Source organism: Mytilus trossulus, chromosome 11 (assembly GCF_036588685.1).
Source record: "Mytilus trossulus isolate FHL-02 chromosome 11, PNRI_Mtr1.1.1.hap1, whole genome shotgun sequence".
Taxonomy (NCBI): Eukaryota; Metazoa; Mollusca; class Bivalvia; order Mytilida; family Mytilidae; genus Mytilus; species Mytilus trossulus.
Window position 1 is genome coordinate 51,862,573 of NC_086383.1, and position 21,337 is coordinate 51,883,909.

General features: G+C 33.7%; 1 protein-coding gene across 1 annotated transcript in view; it reads left to right on the plus strand.

Annotated features, from left to right (window-relative positions):
- The window catches only part of LOC134691297 (uncharacterized), a 54,409-nt gene extending 44,598 nt beyond the window's left edge, over positions 1–9,811 (plus strand). The window contains exons 9-11 of the mRNA XM_063551751.1: positions 1,675–1,759; positions 3,411–3,710; positions 8,469–9,811. Coding sequence (XP_063407821.1) covers positions 1,675–1,759; positions 3,411–3,710; positions 8,469–8,692 — 609 coding nt within the window. The 3' untranslated portion in view covers positions 8,693–9,811. The remainder of the gene's footprint in view (positions 1–1,674; positions 1,760–3,410; positions 3,711–8,468) is intronic.
- Positions 9,812–21,337: the final 11,526 nt, after the last annotated feature.

Consider the following 21,337-nt stretch of genomic DNA (forward strand, 5'->3'; position numbering starts at 1 on the left):
CGTCATATGTTTACCGGAAGTGTCAACTTTATATCTAAACATTTACAACATGCTAGAATAAGTGGTTTTGGGAATAACTTTAAGCCAAAAGTTTAATGACCAACACAAAATAAAATCATTTTCTTAACATTTTGAAAACAGTTGAAATTTGAATAAAAAAAAATATATTTTTATGTCCCCCATTTTGGTTATTACCGGAAGTAAAGGTTTTAAGACATATGTCTTATACATTCTAGCCATCAGAAGCACCAAAGAAAGGTTCCTACACAATGTAATGATAGTAGCAATACGTTAAAACACTTTTCAATTACCCTCCCTTAAAAATGAGCTTATTTAAGTACAATGTCCGCCATGTTGGAAATTTAACCGGAAGTGGGGTTTCTGAAGACACCTTATCTATTTAATTTATCCAAAAGTAGTAAAAAACAAAGGTGTGTACCAAATATTATGATAGTAGCATGATAATAACACATTTTTACACCCTAGCCTTGGATATTGGGCTGATTTAAGTATGACGTCTGCCATTTTGGATTTTACCGGAAGTGAGACATTTTTTTCAAATGCCTCCCTATCTGAAATAAAAGAGTAATAGTTGAGGGAGGTCTATGCCAAATTTCATGCTTGTAACAGGATGTGCACAATTTTTCACAAAGCCGCCGGACTATTTATTCCATATTTCGAACAATTAAACTCAAACATGCCTTCTGCAGTTTTCATGAAACTTTCAATTGGTGAATAATTTATATTTTTTGACGTGAGCTGCCTTTCATTTTTTATAAATTTTAGATATCAAATTACCGAGTTTTGAGGGGTTTTTTTCATAAAAAAGTGGGATTTTCCAGTTTTCGGACAATTAATCAAAAACACTTTCACCAATTTGCAAGAAACTTTGGTTAATAGTTTATATCTATTGACATGGGCTCCCTTTCGAGTTTTATAATTTTTAGATTTTACGTGTTCCGAGTTATGGCCATTGGGGGGTTTATTCATTAACAAAGGTTGTTTTATTTTTACATATGTCCAACATTTAAACTCAAAATGCTTTCTGCAGTTTTCATGAATTATTTCTATCTATTGACGTGAGCTTTTAGACATTGAGAAGTTATTTATGTGATTTTATTCATTAAAAAGGGTGGATTTCCAAGTTTTCGGACAATGCTTTGAGCAGTTTATATCATGAAATTTTGGTAACTGGTTTATATCTATTACGATAACCTCACTTTAGTTGTTTATGAATTTTGATATGACATTGAGAAGTTATTGACCTTTGTTTAGAAAAAGCGACGAGCGTATCATGGGGTCATGGCTAAGCTGTTTATTATTAATTGTTTACAATTTAAGTTCCTGCCACCAATGACTAGCTGATGACCTTATAAATAGCAAATGGGTCTTTATATTGTCTCATGATGCTGGATTAGCCAATCAAATGAACACAGTTTTCGTACACACTCCCCCGTGCATTGTGATACAAGACATATCTTTACATGCAAGAAATAGATAACGGTGCACAATTATAAGAGTATAAACAGTTCACAACCATAAGCATATATTATTTTATTATGGTTGACAATGAATATGTTTTGTTGGGAGCAGAACTACATGGAGCTGGGATATTGTAAACAATAGTTCATACAAGGAGACATTTACATTTTAACTGTTTGTGAAATATTTCAGGATGGAATTCTTACAACAAATGGATTAATAACAGTGGAAGAAATAAAAAAGCCATTCAAAAACAAAACCGGAGGCAAATTTAATGGTAAGTGTTAACCTCTATTTACACTGTAATTGAAAATGGTCATTTGACATCATTCCTTTTACATAAATGTGTCACCGGGGTCTCGGTGGCCAAGTTGTCTGAGTAGTTTTACTACTGTAAACACTAGCCAGTCAACACTGAAGTTGTGAGTTCGAACCCTGTTTGCGAGTGTGCACTCGACTGCATGCTTTATTGACTAGGGATATCAGTTTTCCAATCAAAGGTCGGTGGTTTTTTCCTGGGAGTCCGGCTTCCTCCACCAATAGAAACTGGTCGTCACGAAATAGCCGAAAAGTGGCGTTAAAACACCATCAATCAACCAATGTGTCGACATATCCTAGAATTGATTTTCGAAATCATATCACAGTTGATGCTATCTTTTAAAAACATGTTCAACCGTCTGCAGTCCATGAATTACTGAATTTTTTCCATTCTTTGTTTACTCAATTATAACTGGTTTTGTGATGTCTTAATTGGTAAATATGCGGCCTGTTAGTTCTTCTGAATTTCTGTTCTGCAGTTATAAATGCATTAGACGGTGTTCCAAACAGGATATTTATGTTTGATATGAACATGTACCTGACTAGTTGACAGATTTTGACATTAAGGCTTTCAAACAAATTTTGTGAATTTTTCTACCTTCCTTATTAAAGATGTGTGGATTTTCAATTTATATTAAACGAGGTCAAACTTAACAATAAAGTCTGTTTTCGTCTGTGCTTTTGAAAATGGTATTCATGAGCAAGTATTGTATCGGATGTGGTAAAGATTGCATTGATGAAACTTGAAAGACACTCTGACATCAAATGGCAGTCAAGTCTGCACAAAAAGTTATGATCAAAACATTAGACAAAAGTGCAAACGGGTATTTTATCAAAACTTATTTAATTGTTTCCATATATTGTCAATGTACTTTAAGAACTATTCAAAGTATTGACAGATATCTTTTTTTTTCAAACAGTAACTTGAAATAAAGCAGATAATTATGGTTTAACTGACGTCCTTTAATACAACCTTCTTAGTTACACATTTATTTTTTGTTTTGCTTGTCAACGTTACTTCCTTAGATGCTAAGTATGTTCATCACATTACGTGACAAGTGACAATTTTGATTGAAGTATTGTACCATGAATGGTTACATGTATGAGAAGTACAACTGGTTGGAATAGTATGACTAGTGATTATAGATCATCGTTTGTCATCTCAACGAGATTGATTTTCTCGCTTGAGCCAGAATGTGAGAAAACTAATCAAGTTGAGATGTCCAATGATAATCTGTTTATCACTATTTTACCTATGATAGTTGTTAATTTCATTGACAACAAGCACGTGCGCTCTTTGTTTCTAGTGATAATTTTGCATATCACTCTACTGTGCTGAGATAGGAAATTATCTGTCCGTAAGATCAAAGGAAAATTTCTTAAAATATCAATAATAAATTTTATTGAAGTATTGGATCATGAATAGTTACATACTTGAGGAGTAAAACTGGTTCGAATAGTATGACTAGTGACAACTGTCATTGAAGTATTGTATCATGAATGAAGCATCAATGAGGATTGCAACTGGTTGGGATAATGTGAACGACCTTCCATAAAACTGATTTCGACAATTAACGTCAAGTATTATTAACTTTTTAATTTAATTTCAGGTAAACCAAAAGTATTCCTCATTCAAGCTTGTCGTGGAACAGAAGAGCAGGAAAAAGTGGTTGTGTCTGATTGTTTTGAAACTGAAATCCATACTGGACATGTTGAAGGGTATGATGAATTTCCTGGAACATGTGGAAACAGGCAAAGAAGAAATTCTGTTGAAATGTCTGTGTTTCAACCAGGATTTGTAGGTAAGCCATCTGGCTTATCAGAAGTGTTATCTACTGATGCTCATAGTTATTATTCTGAACATGTTCCAACAGATGCTGACATTATTGTAGCATATGCAACAACACCAGGTAAACTGTATTTAATACTTTGTTTATGTTTAAGTTGACTTACTTTTTCTACGTGATACATGTGATATGTGAAAATGTTATGCTGTTTATGTTGATGGGTTGGAAAATAAAACTTTTTTTCAACATTAAAAGACCAGATAAGAAATACAAAGTGCAATAGTATAACGGGAAAACATGATGACAAAAACTGATATGACTCCAACCTCGCTTCAGCAGAAATGGGTTGATGCCTTTCAACATGTCAAAATTCAAATCTGTTGAACAGGCCAGGCAAATACAAATAGGTTTCTATAAGTAGATTTTTGGTCGGTTCTTGACCATTGGGATTATATTCTAAATGAGATTCATTGTAGTTCTTGTTAATAGAACGAAACGTGAAATGGTAATTTTTTTCAACATCATCGACTGGTAATTGAGTGCCAGCCAATGCTTGTGTTCAACTGTATCTCAACTGTCTTTATGCGTTTTGTCGATGATTGTCTGTTGATTAAGTGGTCTGATCATTTATTACTTTAAGGCTACCAACTGTTAATTAAGTGGTCTGCTCGCTTTTAACTTCAATGCTACCATCTGTTGATTAAGTGGTCTGCTCATTTATTACTTCACGGCTACCATCTGTTGATAGAGTGGTCTGCTCACTTTTAATTTCACGGCGTTCATCTGTTGATATAGTGATCTGCTTACTTTTAACTTCAAGGCTACCATCTGTTGATTAAGTGGTCTGCTCATTTATTACTTTAAGGCTACTATCTGTTGATAAAGTGATCTGCTCGCTTTTAACTTCAAGGCTACAATCTGTTAATAAGATGGTCTGCTCGCTTTTAACTTCAAGGCTTCCATCTGTAGATAGAATGGTCTGCTCACTTTTAATTTTAAGGCTACCATCTGTAGATAGAATGGTCTGCTCACTTTTAACTTCAAGGCTTCCATCTGTAGATAGAATGGTCTGCTCACTTTTAACTTTAAGGCTACCATCTGTTGATAGAGTGATCTGCTCACTTTTAACTTCAAGGCTACCATATATTGATATAATGGTCTGCTCAATTTTAACCTCAAGGCTACCATCTGTTGATAGAATGGTCTGCTCACCTTTAACTTCACGGCTACCATCTGTTGATTTAGTGATCTGCTCACTTTTAACTTCAAGGCTACCATCTGTTGATAGAATGGTCTGCTCACTTTTAACTTCAAGGCTATCATCTGTTGATAGAATGATCTGCTCTCTTTTTACTTCAAGGCTACCATCTGTAGATAAAGTGATCTGCTCACTTTTAACTTCAAGGCTACCATCTGCTGATAGATTGAACTGCTCGTTTTTAACTTCAAGGCTACCATCTGTTGATAAAATGAACTGCCCATTTTTAACTCCACGGCTTCCATCTGTTGATAGAGTGGTCTGCCCACTTTTAACTTCACGGTGTCCATCTGTTGATACAGTGATCTGGTCACTTTTGACTTCAAGGCTACCATCTGTTGAATCAGTGATCTGCTCACTTTTAACGTCTAGTCTATAAGGACTAGTGGTATTTAATATCAACATAATGTAAGATGCTCTAGCGGAGTTAACAATTTGTCTTAATATCTTATAAAAAGTTAAAAAGAGACTGCAAATGATCGTTGTCTAGGGCATTCTGGGTAAATGCTGATTTGCTTTTCGAGTACATTCTACCCATTAACTGGGTATATACTCTTTTTAACTGCTGGACGGTATGAAAATAAGTGAAGTTTTCATTGATATATGGACTCTTTTATCGTATATTGCAATATTGAAGGTAAGACTTAGTAAACAAATAATCATTTTTCAAAAGTGCAGTGTTTCAATGCTGATCTTTGTCTTTGTTATTCTTCAAGATATTTGTTTATTAGTTTATTCTTTAAGAAAATGTCATAACATTCCTTATGTTATTGTAAAACGCTCAAATGGAGTTATATCAGATTTCATATATAATACCCTCATTGGTAATATTGGTTTTGTGGATTATATTTTGAATTTTTGGAGGCCATTAAAAAGTGTAATTAAATACATCAATACAAAATATCTTGAGATTTAATGTGATTTTTGACGAGCCTGCGACTTTTGTCGCAGAAAGCTCGACATATGGATAGTGATCCGACTGCGACGGCGTTAAGTAGCTTCTTAAAAGAAGGTGGAAGACCTGTATGCTGCATACTTTGTATATAGAACCATGAAAATAAGGCCAAGGACAATATACATGTGACAGACAGAAACTTTGTAACATGAGGCATCTATATGTAACAAAGATTCCGTCTGTCACATGTATATTGTTCTTGACCTTATTTTCAGTGTTCAGTGACTACTTGGGAAAAAGTAAAGATTTCTTGTAATGTTAATTTCTCTTTTTTTATGAGTAATAGGATAACTATAGTTGGTATGTTCGTACCTTACAAGGTCCTCATGCCCGTTAGACAGTTTTCATTTGACCTTGACCTCATTTCATGGATCAGTGAACAAGGTTAAGTTTTGGTGGTCAAGTCCGAATCTCAGATACTATATATGCAATAGGTCTAGTATAGCTAGTGTATGGAAGGGTTGTAAGGTGTAAATGTCCAACTGCAAGTGTCATCTGACCTTGACTCCATTTTCAGTGGTTATAGTTTTTGTGTTTTGGTCAGGTTTTTCTTATACTGTATGCAATAGGTATACTATACAATGTATTTGGTGTATGAATTGATTGTAAGGTATACATGTCCAACTGGCAGGTGTCATATGACTTTGACCTTATTTTCATGGTTCAATGGTCAAAGTATAGTTTTTGTTGAGTTTTGTTCTTTTTTTCTAACACTATATGCAATGCATGGGTCAACTATATTTGGTGTATAGACATATTTTATTATGTACATGTCAGTCTCGCAGGTTTTATCATGTTTATTCGACGTTGACCTCATTTTCACGTTTCGTAACTTACTGTTCACCTTTTGTGTTTTGGTCTGTTTTTCTTAACTATAAGCAATATGTCTAGTATATTTGGTGTATGGAAGGATTGTATGTAAGCTGTTAATATCTGTCTGGCAGGTATCATCAGACCTTGACCTAATTTTGGTGGGGTTCATTGGTCAATGTTAAGTTTTCATGGTTACGTTTGTTTCTTATATACTATTTGCAATAGGTCAACTATATTTAATGCATATATAGAATTGTAAGATGTACATGTCTGCCTTGCATGGTTCATCTGACTTTGAACTTTTATCATGGTTCATTGGTCAATCATGAATGTTAAGTTTGCTTGGTTAAGTCTGTTTCTTAGTAACTATAAGTAATAGGTCAAATATATATAGTAGGGATGTCAACTCCAGTGGTGGATCTAGAAATTTTCATAAGAGGGGGACCACTGACTGCCTAAGGGGGGGATTCCGCCACGATTCATTGATTTCCTATATAACCAACCAATTGTTTTCTGCCCCTGCTCCCCCCCCCCTAAATCCGCCTCTGAACTCGGTGAAGTTTTATTAATCGGGTACTCGTTTGATTTACCGAGTGATACTCAAGTATTGGCTCGGTAAAATATTTACAAAATGGAAACACAAAACTATATCCATGTTACCTATTGTTGGTTATTCGTTGTCTAATGGATGTTAAACTCTCATCATTATTAGATACATAAATGTAGGTCCTCATTAAATAGTCCCAGAAATTGTATATCCTAATTAGCTCATTTACTACATACACTAATTATGTAAACTGACAATTATCTGATCAATTAATCAATAAACATCTTTAGAAAATTGTAAACTCAAACAACAGTATTTGTGAATCGTGCAAAAACACATTAAGTGATCATCAAAGGTGTTATAATTATGACTTACTAATCATATAATGGCTTTAACCATTCTCTGGGGGTCGACACAGGGTTGTAAAAATATTTTTTTATTTATGTTTTTATTTAGAAATATTATCTTTTCAACTTTTCTGGGACGAGTCAATTTCTCGACTTTTTAACGTAACTAACAGTATTGCTGATAAAAAATATTTGCTCTGACAGAGGTGGTGGAATGAATAAGACACGATTAGCTAAAAGTGTAAGCATTGGAAATGTCCTCTTCTACGTAGCTAGCTACCTCTGTTCGAGGGAATTTTAAATGACAATTAAACGCCAACTTTCGAAACGTATTTTACTTTATTTTGAATAATATTTAATTTCACAGGAGGCGCTCTTGATAGAAAATATTTCCTTTAATCAATCAACAACATTCTAACAGAAACTGATTAGTGGAGTATCATTTTGGTATTCGATACTCGGAGGAACCGAGCGATAATCGAGTACTTGTTGAGATCCCTAATATATAGTGATGTCAATGATTGTAAGGTGTACATGTATTTCTCGTTTGGTTTATCTGACCTTGACCTCATTTTCTTGGATCATGTTAATTGTATGTGATAGTTGTAGTAAAGCTTTATATTTAGGACTATATACATTATATATGTCAATGATAAGTGAAGAAGGCAAGACATTTCAGCATGTGCACTCTTGTCTGAGTTACAATTTTGCAAATTGTTTCTGTAGATGTTGCTGACTCAATAAGCAGATAATGCATGCAATATTTATTTCTATTACGGTGGGAAATACTTCATTTATATAAAGTGATACATGTTTACTTCTATTCTATTTGTTTGATGCAGTCTTTTGGGTCAGTATGAATGATCTATTTTCACAACAACAAATTAAAATTCCATCATCTAACAAAATATTGGAACAACTAGTTAATTATAAAAGTTACAGTTTTTCTTTTAAATTACAGGATATATATCAATTCGAAATATACATGAAGGAGCATTTTTCATAAGAGCTTTCTTGTCTGTTGCCAAGAATAAATACAATGAGGAACATATCGAGGAGATATTAAGAAATGTGAGAAATGAATTAGCTACGAATCCAGAATATGCACCACAATCTGGAAGCTTGGCAGGAAAATGTCAGATGGGAATGTTGGAGACTACATCTACGAAGAAATTTTTCTTGTAATGACAGTTCAATAAAACTTATTTGGGAGGAAAATTGTTATCAAACCATTTATATCATAAATTAAGTATATTTTTCAAAGTTCAAGGATTCATGCAACTAAATCCTCATTTTTTTATGAATAAATGGAACCTTTTTGTTTATTCATCAAACATTGAAAATAGCGTCTCAACTTTATTCTATGTCAACTAAAATCAACGCCAGTCTGTTTGATTATAATCTATGTTGATCAGCTTGTCATTTAGATACCTGGTTAAGTTAGCATTGTGACAGGGGAGAGATATAACTATAAAGTCTGAAATCGGAAGCAGTTCAAAATGTTCAGAGTTGTTTGTATAATTAGAGAAAGATAATACGGACTAGTAATATTAATAACGTATGCATGTCTGTTTTGACAAATGTGGCACCAATTATTGTTTATTATGCAAGACATGTAATTGGCCATGATGTGGGGTGCTGTGAAGATCCTACCGATTACTTGATTGATTGATTGATTGATTGATTGACTGATAAATTGAGTGCTGTGTAACGCCACTTTCAACACTATTGTGCTACCTTGAGGAGGTCAGGTTTTGTTGGTGGAGGTAGGTGAAGTGCCTGGAGAGAACCACGACATTAGGTAGGAAAACTGACAATCTTAGTCAATTAAGATTATAATCAAATGCACATGCCCCGTACGGGATTTAAAGTCACGGATAACCTGAACTTGAAAACTTTTGTTGCATTGTGGTAAATTTGTGGCTACATTAATATTGAGACAGATTCAATTTCATTCAATTGAAATTGTCTGTTCTACAATTTTAGTTGTAGCTGTGATGTTGAGAGAAACTTCCACATGTATATATGTTATACTGTTTATTTCAATGTTTTAGATGGTAAAACAAACAATTGTTCTCGATACGAAGTGGGAGGTCCAGTTTTATTTTCTTTCCTTTCGCCATTAGTGGTGTTATTATGAAAAACTTTTGTGAGCGATAGTTCATCTAATATACCTTTGTTTTGTTCTGCATTATATGTCCTTTTGTTCGTCCGTCCGTTTGTTCGTTCATCTGTCCCGCTTCAGGTTAAAGCTTTTAATCAAGGTAGTTTTTTATGAAGTTGAAGTCCAATCAAATTGAAACTTAGTACACATGTTTCCTATGATAAGATCTTTCTAATTGTAATGCCAAATAAGAGTTTTGACCCCAATTTCACAGTCCACTGAACATGGAAAATGATAGTGCAGGTAGGGGGATTCCTGTACTTTGGACACATTCTTGTTTTAAAATCTTTTTTTTATATACAGTATGTTCATCTTTAAAGAATTAATCATTATTGTTGATAGATGTTTTTGGTTTGTATAGAATTTTTTCATTAACAAATGAATGAGATGTTCAGATCATAGCACACTCATTGTACATATCATTGAGATATTTTAGCACTATCATTGTACATAACAATTGAAATATTTTAGCACTATCATTGTTCAGATAGTTTACAGATTTTAGCACTATCATTGTTCAGATAGTTTACAGATTTTAGCACTATCATTGTTCAGATAGTTTCAGATTTTAGCACTATCTTTATTCAGATAGTTTACAGATTTTTCACTTTCATTAAGAATTTACAAGTTTGTATGATCATTATGTAGTAGAGAATTGATAAGAAGTAGTGGATTCGTAAACGATAACATGCAAGCTGTTCATAGCCGTGATCGTCTAGTCTAGTCTAGTAGTTGGTACCGAAAGAACATAAAACTACCAACAGTGCTGAGTTCAAGCCTAGTACCCGGGATGATATTTTTTGTAATGTTTTTCTCTACTCACATATTGTTTTAATCTTAAAGGTATCTATATATTTTATTTTTACTATAAAGTTGACGAGTTTGTTTTTGGTTTCACCGTCAAAGAAGTATTTTTGCAGTTGTAGCTTATCACACTTTATTCATATGAGTGTCAATTGAATGTTGATGTATATTTGGACCATGTATAATCAATCAAAGAAAAACTAAGTGACCATAGTTTGATATCATAATAATCATAAAACTTAAAGTAAGCATTTGCTATGATGAAAAGGGAAAGGCCTTGTATTTTAAAAGTGATAAGTGTAACTTGTACATGGATGTTTAGGAATTGTACTAATAAGTAATATTCATAATTCATTGATTTATAGTGTTTATATATTTTATTAGATAACAAAACGACAGAAATACAGTGTATTGACATGCATTGACAGATATACGCTATAAGAGTGATATTTAATTAATAATTTATATCATCACTCGTGGTCTAGTGGTATCATGCATGAACTACAGACTTTACTGTCGTAAATACGCGTCAGTTCGAACCTTTCATTTCTCCCCCGTTTTTGAGGGTATAAACTATCGTAAGTTAGAAGTTCTAATATAAGTTATCTTAAGTTAACATGGTGGTCAGTGGATTCTTGAAAAATAATCCACTGTTAGAACAATAGACTGACGTCAGAAAAATGGGTTAAATAGAGCAGTTTCATGTTACACATATTTGGCTAAATTTAGCACTACATGTATCATTTTACACATGACTTACAGATTCATCACTATCATTGTACATATAATGGACATATTTTATCACTATCATTGTAAATATAATGGACATATGTTAACACTATCATTGTACATATAATGGACATATGTTAACACTATCATTGTAAATATAATGGACATATGTTAACACTATCATTGTACATATAATGGACATATTTTAGCACTATCATTGCACATATAATGGAAAATTTTAGCACTATCATTGTACATATAATTGACATATTTTATCACTATCATTGTACATATAATGGACATATTTTATCACTATCATTGTACATTTAATGGACATATTTTATCACTATCATTGTACATATAATGGACATATTTTATCACTATCATTGTACATATAATGGACATATGTTAACACTATCATTGTACATATAATGGACATATTTTATCACTATCATTGTACCTATAATGGACATATGTTAACACTATCATTGTACATATAATGGACATATGTTAACACTATCATTGTAAAAATAATGGACATATGTTAACACTATCATTGTACAAATAATGGACATATTTTATCACTATCATTGTACAAATAATGGACATGTTTTAACACTATCATTGTACATATAATGGACATATGTTAACACCATCATTGTACATATAATGGACATATTTTAGCACTATCATTGTTCATATAAAATGATGTATTTTAGAACTTTCATTGTACAGATAATTGACATATTTTAACAATGTCATTGTACATATTATTGACAGACTTAAGCACTGCCATTGTACATATAATTGACAAATTTTAGATATAATATTTCACAAAGAATTAACAGATTTACAAATAATTGTAAAAAATTAGCATTTAGTATATATCACTATAAAAAAAGGATGTGGTATAATTGCCAACTATCCACCAAAGTTCAAATGAAGTGGGTGTAAGCACTTTCAGGCAACCGCACACCCATCAACAATGAGAAAAACTTATACCTTAAATAATCGGCCATAAAAGGCTCTGACATGAAAAATATGAAACGCTCCAATTTAGAAAACAGCCTAATTCATAACAGAACAATTTACTAAAAAAACAAATATGACAGACAATGGACCGACAACATCCACTGAACTACAGGCTCCTGATTTGGGACAGGCACATACATTATGTGGCAGGGTTATTCATATTTATGAGCGCCAAACACGCCCTAACCTGGGACAATGGTACGAACACACTATAAATTCAGAGGGATAATTAACTCATCAGATCGATACCAGGCAGAAAAAAAAATATAAAATGGACGTGGCAGAGTATTTATCCATCCCTCATCCCTAACAACAAATAAGACACTAATTATAGATTTGATAGTCCTCCCAGTTACTGACAATTAATTCAAAGTCAATAGCAACGAATAAGAAAAATCATGTATATCACATTGAAATTAATGAAATATCATTCAGTACACACCCAACACCCACTGAATTGTGTAAAGATGACATTAAGAGTCAGGGAAAAACATGATCTTCTGCAATGCCAAAATATAGGTATCAACAGATTGTACCGTGAAATAAACATGTGTATAACAATAATATTAAGTATGGTTTTAATTTACTGATAAACACATATATATTTATACAATAAAAACAACATTCAAAGATTTAATTACAATGTGATATTGGTAACCTTTCAGAATAAGTTATTTAAAGGATTGATAAGTTTACTTGGACCGTATCTACTTTTAATTTCCTGGCTCGGTTTACAACATCACCGACAAAATTTAATATTCCGTTTGAAATAAGTATTCTACAGGTACAGCCAAACTTGCAAACTCAATTTTTGTATCTATGGAAAAATGTAGGAAATATTTTAAGTAATTTTTGGTTACAAAATCTCTGACATTATAATTTACTAGTAATACATTGAAATATAAAACGTCACTACATACATGGGCCCTGTACTATCAAGTTCACCAATCATCTTTGGGATTGTCTTTATGCAGGATAAACTAAATATAATGTTTTTTCCATAGGTTTTTAATCACAATTCCATAATGACAGCAGTGCTGATAATCAATTATAAGAATTTAATTTGCCGAACAATTTGTGCAATATATATAGGATCATATTTGTTCAACCGCTCAATATGGGAAGGAAGTGACAATACGAATGATGTCAACTAAAACCTAAATATTTGATGGAAATGCATGAACTCGAAAATGGTCGATTGACAGATTTTAGGACTATCATTGCATAGAACATTATACATATAACAGATGTTAAAGCACTATCATTGAACAGATAACTGACAGATTTGCTCACTATGATTGTACAGATAACGGACATATTTTATAACTGACATTTTACATATAACTGAAAGATTTTATCACTGTCATTGTACAGATTACTGACATATTTTATCACTGACACTATACAGATAACTGACATATGTTATCACCTTAATTGTACAGATAACTGACAGATTGTATCACTATGATTGTACATACATGTATAACTGAAAGAATTTAGCATGTTGTTTTATTTTACATATAATAACAGACGGATTTTATCACTATCATTGTACATATAATTGACATATTTTAGCACTGACATTATAGAGACAATCAATATTGTAAAATTATTCAGGATTCTAATTTCAATTTATATATCTTTTAAATATATATAGTGTATTGTTCGTTTACCTTACATGTATATGATATGTATAATGACTTATGTGTTGGTTTAACTATCATTTGTCATCATTTGTGAAATTTCATTTGCAGCTAGTCTTTCTTGAGAAATAAATGTATAGAAAAATAATTTTCTTATATTATGTACATACGCAATCAGTAATACATTGGTTGTTATACTTCTGTTCAGACAACTAAACCAGTCAGACTATTTCCTAATAGTCTCGCATTAAAAGTTCCTGATTATATTTTCCTGACTATCCAACGTGAATTTTTTTTTACTTTTCTTACATGTAATTACCAAAATTGGGATAAATTCAGACCATGTTAAATAAAATCTACGACATAATGAACCCGAAAGAAAATGAGAAGCAACAGTGGTCTGTTATTAAAACAAATGTAGGAACCTTTGTTCTCATGAAATTTAACCAACAGCTCAAGATGTTACTTGCTTCACGTGTGCTTGGTGTACTTAACAGGATTATGCAGCATCTGAACATAATGCTGTCCAAATTTACCCTGCTTGTAAAAACTAATTGACAGGTAGTTTTGTTTAAACCTGTACATTATAAAAGAGGGACGAAAGACACCAAAGGGACAGTCAAACTCGTAAATCTAAAACAAACTGACAACGCCATGGCTAAAAATGAAAAAAGACAAACAGAAAAACAATAGTACACATGACACAACATAGAAAACTAAAGAATAAACAACACGAACCCCACCAAAAACTAGGGGTGATCTCAGGTGCTCCGGAAGGGTAAGCAGATCCTGCTCCACATGCGGCACCCGTCGTGTTGCTTATGTGATTACAAATCCGGTAAATAGTCTAATTCGGTAGGTCAAATTCATGAAAGGGAAGGGGATTGTAGTTACGACGTAAGGAACATATCCGATATCATTTGTGAAACGGTTATTCCATAACGGTCAACCAACTCGTGATGGCGTCCGTAAAATTTACGAAGGGATGATTTCAACTTCACCATTTGGAACTCTTGGTTTAATAGCTTCCTTGTGAGCAGTAACCCTCTATCAAGAAAATCATGATAGGAAATGCAAGCACGGGAATATCGTATCAATTGGGAGATATATACCCCGTATGCAGGTGCTGCTGGAATGTTGCTACTTAGAAATGGAAAGTTCACAATTGGAAAGCTGAAATCATCTCTTTTGTCGTAAAGTTTTGTCTTCAACCGACCCTCATTGTCAATTTCTAGATGTAAGTCAAGATATGAAGCCGACTTAACTGTATCTGTAGTATCCTTTATCTCCAATTCGATGGGATAGATGCGATCCACATAGTCACCAAATTTTGAATTGTTTAGTGAAAGAACGTCATCTATATAGCGGAAAGTAGAGTTAAAGGATATTGCTAACTTCTTATCTTTCTTCCTAAGAAGTTCCTGCATGAAGTCAGCCTCATAATAATAAAGAAACAAGTCAGCAAGTAGAGGGGCACAGTTATATAATTGTCTACTGGGTCTAATCATCCAGCACATTTGTTAATTATACCCCTTTTTCCATTTTGACCAATGTTCAGTGAAGAAAAACAAAAATCACTGCCCTCATTGTGAATCGAATGTTCAGTGAACCATGTCAGACCTTTGAAACTATCAATTTCTTATGGAATATATCAAGTGAACCATAAAACATATTTTCAAACTATAGTTCATCCTTCTAGACAATGTCAAGTGAATCCTGCAGCACCTATGTAAACTCTGTCATCCCTCTGAACAATATCCAGTGAACCCTGTAGTACCTTTGCAAACTCTGCCTTCCTTCTGAACGATGTGTTGTAACCCTGTAGCACCTTTGCAAACTCTGCGTCCCTTCTGAACGATGTTCTGTAACCCTGTAGCACCTTTGCAAACTCTGCGTCCCTTCTGAACGATGTTCTGTAACCCTGTAGTACCTTTGCAAACTCTGCCTTCCTTCTGAACGATGTTCTGTAACCCTGTAGTACCTTTGCAAACTCTGCGTCCTTTCTGAACGATGTTCTGTAACCCTGTAGCACTTTGAAAACTCTGCCTTACTTATGAACGATGTTCTGTAACCCTGTAGCACCTTTGCAAACTCTGCCTTCCTTCTGAACGATGTTCTGAAACCCTGTAGTACCTTTACAAACTCTGCCTTCCTTCTGAACGATGTTCTGTAACCCTGTAGTACCTTTGCCAACTTTGTGCCTTCCTTCTGAACGATGTTCTGTAACCCTGTAGCACCTTTGCAAACTCTGCCTTCCTTCTGAACGATGTTCTGTAACCCTGTAGCACCTTTGCAAACTCTGCCTTCCTTCTGAACGATGTTCTGTAACCCTGTAGTACCTTTGCAAACTCTGCGTCCCTTCTGAACGATGTTCTGTAACCCTGTAGTACCTTTGCAAACTCTGCGTCCCTTCTGAACGATGTTCTGTAACCCTGTAGTACCTTTGCAAACTCTGCGTCCCTTCTGAACGATGTTCTGTAACCCTGTAGCACCTTTGCAAACTCTGCGTCCCTTCTGAACGATGTTCTGTAACCCTGTAGTACCTTTGCAAACTCTGCCTTCCTTCTGAACGATGTTCTGTAACCCGGTAGCACCTTTGCAAACTCTGCGTCCCTTCTGAACGATGTTCTGTAACCCTGTAGTACCTTTGCAAACTCTGCGTCCCTTCTGAACGATGTTCTGTAACCCTGTAGTACCTTTGCAAACTCTGCCTTCCTTCTGAACGATGTTCTGTAACCCTGTAGTACCTTTGCAAACTCTGCGTCCTTTCTGAACGATGTTCTGTAACCCTGTAGCACTTTGAAAACTCCGTCGCCCTTCTGAACAATGTCCAGTGAACCATGTAGTACATTCGCAAACTCTGTCATCCCTTCTGAATGATGTCCTGTGAACCCCGTATCACCTTTGCAAACTCGATATCCAATTAACCTGTATTTGAAACAGTCGCTCGAAAGAACGAGTGGGTTCAAGATTTTTGTCACATTTTTTAGCTCACCTGGCCCGAAGGGCCAAGTGAGCTTTTCTCATCACTTGGCGTCCGTCGTCGTCCGTCGTCGTCCTGCGTCCGTCGTCCGTCGTCGTTAACTTTTACAAAAATCTTCTCCTCTGAAACTGCTGGGCCAAATTAATCCAAACTTGGCCATAATCATCATTGGGGTATCTAGTTTAAAAATTGTGTGGCGTGACCCAGCCAACCAACCAAGATGGCCACCACGGCTAAAAATAGAACATAGGGGTAAAATGCAGTTTTTGGCTTATAACTAAAAAACCAAAGCATTTAGAGCAAATCTGACATGGGGGTAAAAATGTTCATCAGGTCAAGATCTATCTGCCCTGAAATTTTCAGATGAATCAGACAACCTGTTGTTGGGTTGCTGCCCCTGAATTGGTAATTTTAGGGAAATTTTGCTGTTTTTGGTTATTATCTTGAATATTATTATAGATAGAGATAAACTGTTGACAACAATAATGTTCAGCAAAGTAAGATCTACAAATAAGTCAACATAATCAAAGTGGTCAGTTGACCCCTTTAGGAGTTATTGCCCTTTATAGTCAATTTTTAACCATTTTTCGTAAATCTTAGTAATCTTTTACAAAAATCTTCTTCTCTGAAACTACCAGGCCAAATTTAAACAAACTTGGCCGCAATCATCATTGGGGTATCTAGTTTAAAAAATATGTGGCGTGACCCGGCCAACCAACCAAGATGGCCGCCATGGCTAAAAATAGAACATAGGGGTAAAATGCAGTTTATGGCTTATAACTCAAAAACCAAAGCATTTAGAGCAAATCTAACAGGGAGTTACATTGTTTATCAGGTCAAGATCTATCTGCCATTTTCAGATGGATCGGACAAACCGCTGTTTGGTTGATGCCCCTGAATTAGTCATTTTAAGGAAATTTCGCCGTTTTTTGTTATTATCTTGAATATTATTATAGATAGAGATAAACTGTAAAGAGCAACAATGTACAGCAAAGTAAGACTTAAAAATAAGTCAACATGACCTAAATGGTCAACATGACCCCATAAGGAGTTATTGCCCTTTAAAGTCAATTTTTAACAATTTTCATAAAATTTGTAAATTTTAATTAACATTTTCGACTGAAACTCTTAGGCCAAGTTCAATATAGATAGAATGTTTGTAAGCAGCAAGAATGTTCAGTAAAGGAAGATGTACAAACACATCACCATCACCAAAACACAATTTTGTCATGAATTCAAATGCGTCCTTTGTTTAATATTCACATATACCAAGGTGAGCGACACAGGCTCCTAGTTTGAATGGTCCCATTGCTAGTTTTGTAAGCTCTCACTGATGCCGTGGAGCGGTGACCAGTTCTTGTTCATCAATACCTGCATGGTATAGGGCGGTTGCACAAGTGCGTTTTCCGGAATGATTCGTGTAGTTCCCTAAAAGTCCACCTTTTTGACATATCTCGCGCATTTGTCCGTGTAATTTATTTACTCCAAGTGCTGATTTTCCAAACCGAAAACGATCTTTACCATCTATGTTGAGTGGTTTTCAATAAAATGTTCCGGAGCATACAGCTTTCAAGTACTCGTCGTAGTAAGCAATTATGCATCTTGGACCTACAAGTAAAAAAAAAATCGAGATTTTTTTCCGCTTGCTTCAATTCAAAGAAAAATTTTAACAGTTGCAGTAGTATTTTGCAAAACTAATCGTGTATTTTTATATAATTTTGTATATGAGCTTTTGGTTTTAAATGATTGATTAGTTGTTGCTGTTTAACGCCACTGTCAGCATTATTGGCCATACAGTAGTGGTCCGGTTTTTTTAAATTTTTTATTGGAAACTGAAGTCGAAATACCCGGGTTGAATAAAATGATATTTAAAAGAATATAATACTGTAACTGATAAATCCGTAGAATAATTTATTCAAATAATCAAATATTATAGCAGTGCATGTATATTCAGAAAACCTTATCGTGTATATTATAATTTCGTATGTGATCTTGATTTCAATATGATTGATTGATTGTTGGTGTTCAATGCCACTTTCAGCACTATTGGCCATATCCTGGCGGTCATTTTTTTTTTGTGGACATCGGGTTGAATAAAATATTTCTTTTCAGAATGAAATTTAAATTGAAAAAAGGTATATGAAACGGATACACGCGTAGAATAATTTTGTGAAACAATTTTCCGTGTTTATTTTATGTAAATTAAACAACTTACCGCCCTGTGGATAGTGCTTTATATCTTTATTTGCTAATTGCATGTGTCCTAGTCCACCTTTAAATTTCTTGTTATTTCTCCCGGTGAATCTAATAAACTTTCCTGTTGAATCAATACCAATTTCAAACTGATAATAATCAAGATTTTTGTGCTCGTCGCGGCCTCTTAATCCAAATAACTTGCAGTTATAAAAGAAAACGGTGTATTGTAAAGTTGTAGCACTACTCTTTCCAAAAACACCATTAACCCACAAGAGTTCTTCATCCTCGTGTGATATTGGATCGGCTTTGCGCGTTTTCGTTCCTAGTCCCTTGAACAGCAAATCTTTCATCTTGGCATCTAATACACGCCTAAACATAGCAAAGAGACCATCCTTTTCATCCTGAAAGTTTTTGTCGTTAACGTGCATGTCTCTGATGTGTCTGAGTAGACCACACATTATGTAATATAGAGATTTAGGTGGGTAATCGCCTCCTTTCTTTTTTATAGCTTCCATATTAAACCGCTGAAGCCAGAAATACATACTCTCCGCATCCATGATATAAACTAATAATTTTGATAGCTTAAGTTTTTGGTACTCCTTCTTTTATCATTAACTTATTATGAGTCTTTGACTTGTATTTTTTAATTTTTTAATCGGATGCTTATATTAACCATCGTTACCTTTACTGAAAAAATACAGGGATCCTGCGCACCTGCTTATATATTGTTTTGTTAGAACTGGATAGTTATCGATAATAGATCTCGATAGTTCTTACTTTTTACTGTTATCCAGGAGCAAATGAAAATACATCGTAGAGCAATTTAGCGCAAAACACAAATTAAACAACCACACTTTTCTCAACAATCTTTCTCATAAGTTGAAATTCCTGTCTCCTTTTTATTATTTCCAGAGAGAAAAAATGCAACATTTCTATGTTAAGGTTTAACTTTTCTTTGCTCTTTTGTTTTATTCTTTCTTTATCTTATATTTGTTTGGTTTATTTTGGTATCTACTTGGAAAAGTCATGATCACGAGGTATTCATGTGTATGTTATCATGTTAAACCTGCCTATATAGAGTATCCCCGGATTGTGAAAAAATAATTAATGACTATCATTTTACAAATTCTTATTTATCTCTCCCTCTCTCGTAATGATTTTGTTTGTTAGGTAGCATATGAATATATTATAGTTTTTGGTGGGGTTCGTGTTGCTCAGTCTTTTGTTTCCTATGTTGTGTTTTGTGATGTATTGTTTGTCAGCTGCTCTTTTTCTTTTTTTGCCATGTCGTTGTCAGTTTATTTTTGACTTATGAGTTTGAATGTCCCTCTGGTACTGTTCGCCTCTCTTTTATGCTAGTTTTAACAAAACATGGAAGATATACCGACACTAATTATAATTAATTATAAAAGATATAGGAATACTAAGTTTTTCAAAATTTTCAAAGAAATTAACTTTTCTCAATTGAAACTACAATGTTATTTTACTCCTAATAGATAATTTATTTAAAGTTCTGCAAATTATCAACTCCGGTAGACATAAAAAGGAAAATTCGGGTTGCTTCGAATAATTGGTATTACTTAAATATGTAGCTTAGTTTAATGTCTTCGAATAATTGGTATTACTTAAATATGTAGCTTATTGTAATGTCTTCGAATAATTGGTATTACTTTAATATGTAGCTTAGTTTAAAGTGTACAATTTAGTTTTTTAAACGGATTTTTTTTTATTTAATTACTTAAATTACCTGATGCGATTTTCGTTTAATCATTTCACAGAGTGTTACCGGTATGTTTAATCGTATGACCGTAAAGATGTTAACATATCTTTTAAACTGGACTTTCTGCAGGTTCTGCTAAGTTAGTAAATTTGTTATACGATTATAAAAAAAGAGAAAAGCAATACAAATGCAATGCTTAATAAACTAAATGAGTATGATAAACATTATTCTTAGTGTCCATGGTAAGGCTTCCAATCTTACATTACGTACAGAACTGGAGCTTTATCTTTTATATTTCATATCATATTAAATAATGTTTAAATATTATGCTGGATTAACTGACTTTGAAGTTGGTAACGACAAAAATATGATCTGTTAATATCTGCATGAGTGAGACGTAGCAGAACAACACAATGATTTTATATTATGTCACATGTACGAAATGCAAATGAAAATCACCGAGTTTTTTAGTTCATAAACTTGCCGACTACAGGGTTAGCATAAAAGTGTTATCTTTTATTTACCCGATCTTATTTTCCCTGGAAGAAACTTAACGGTT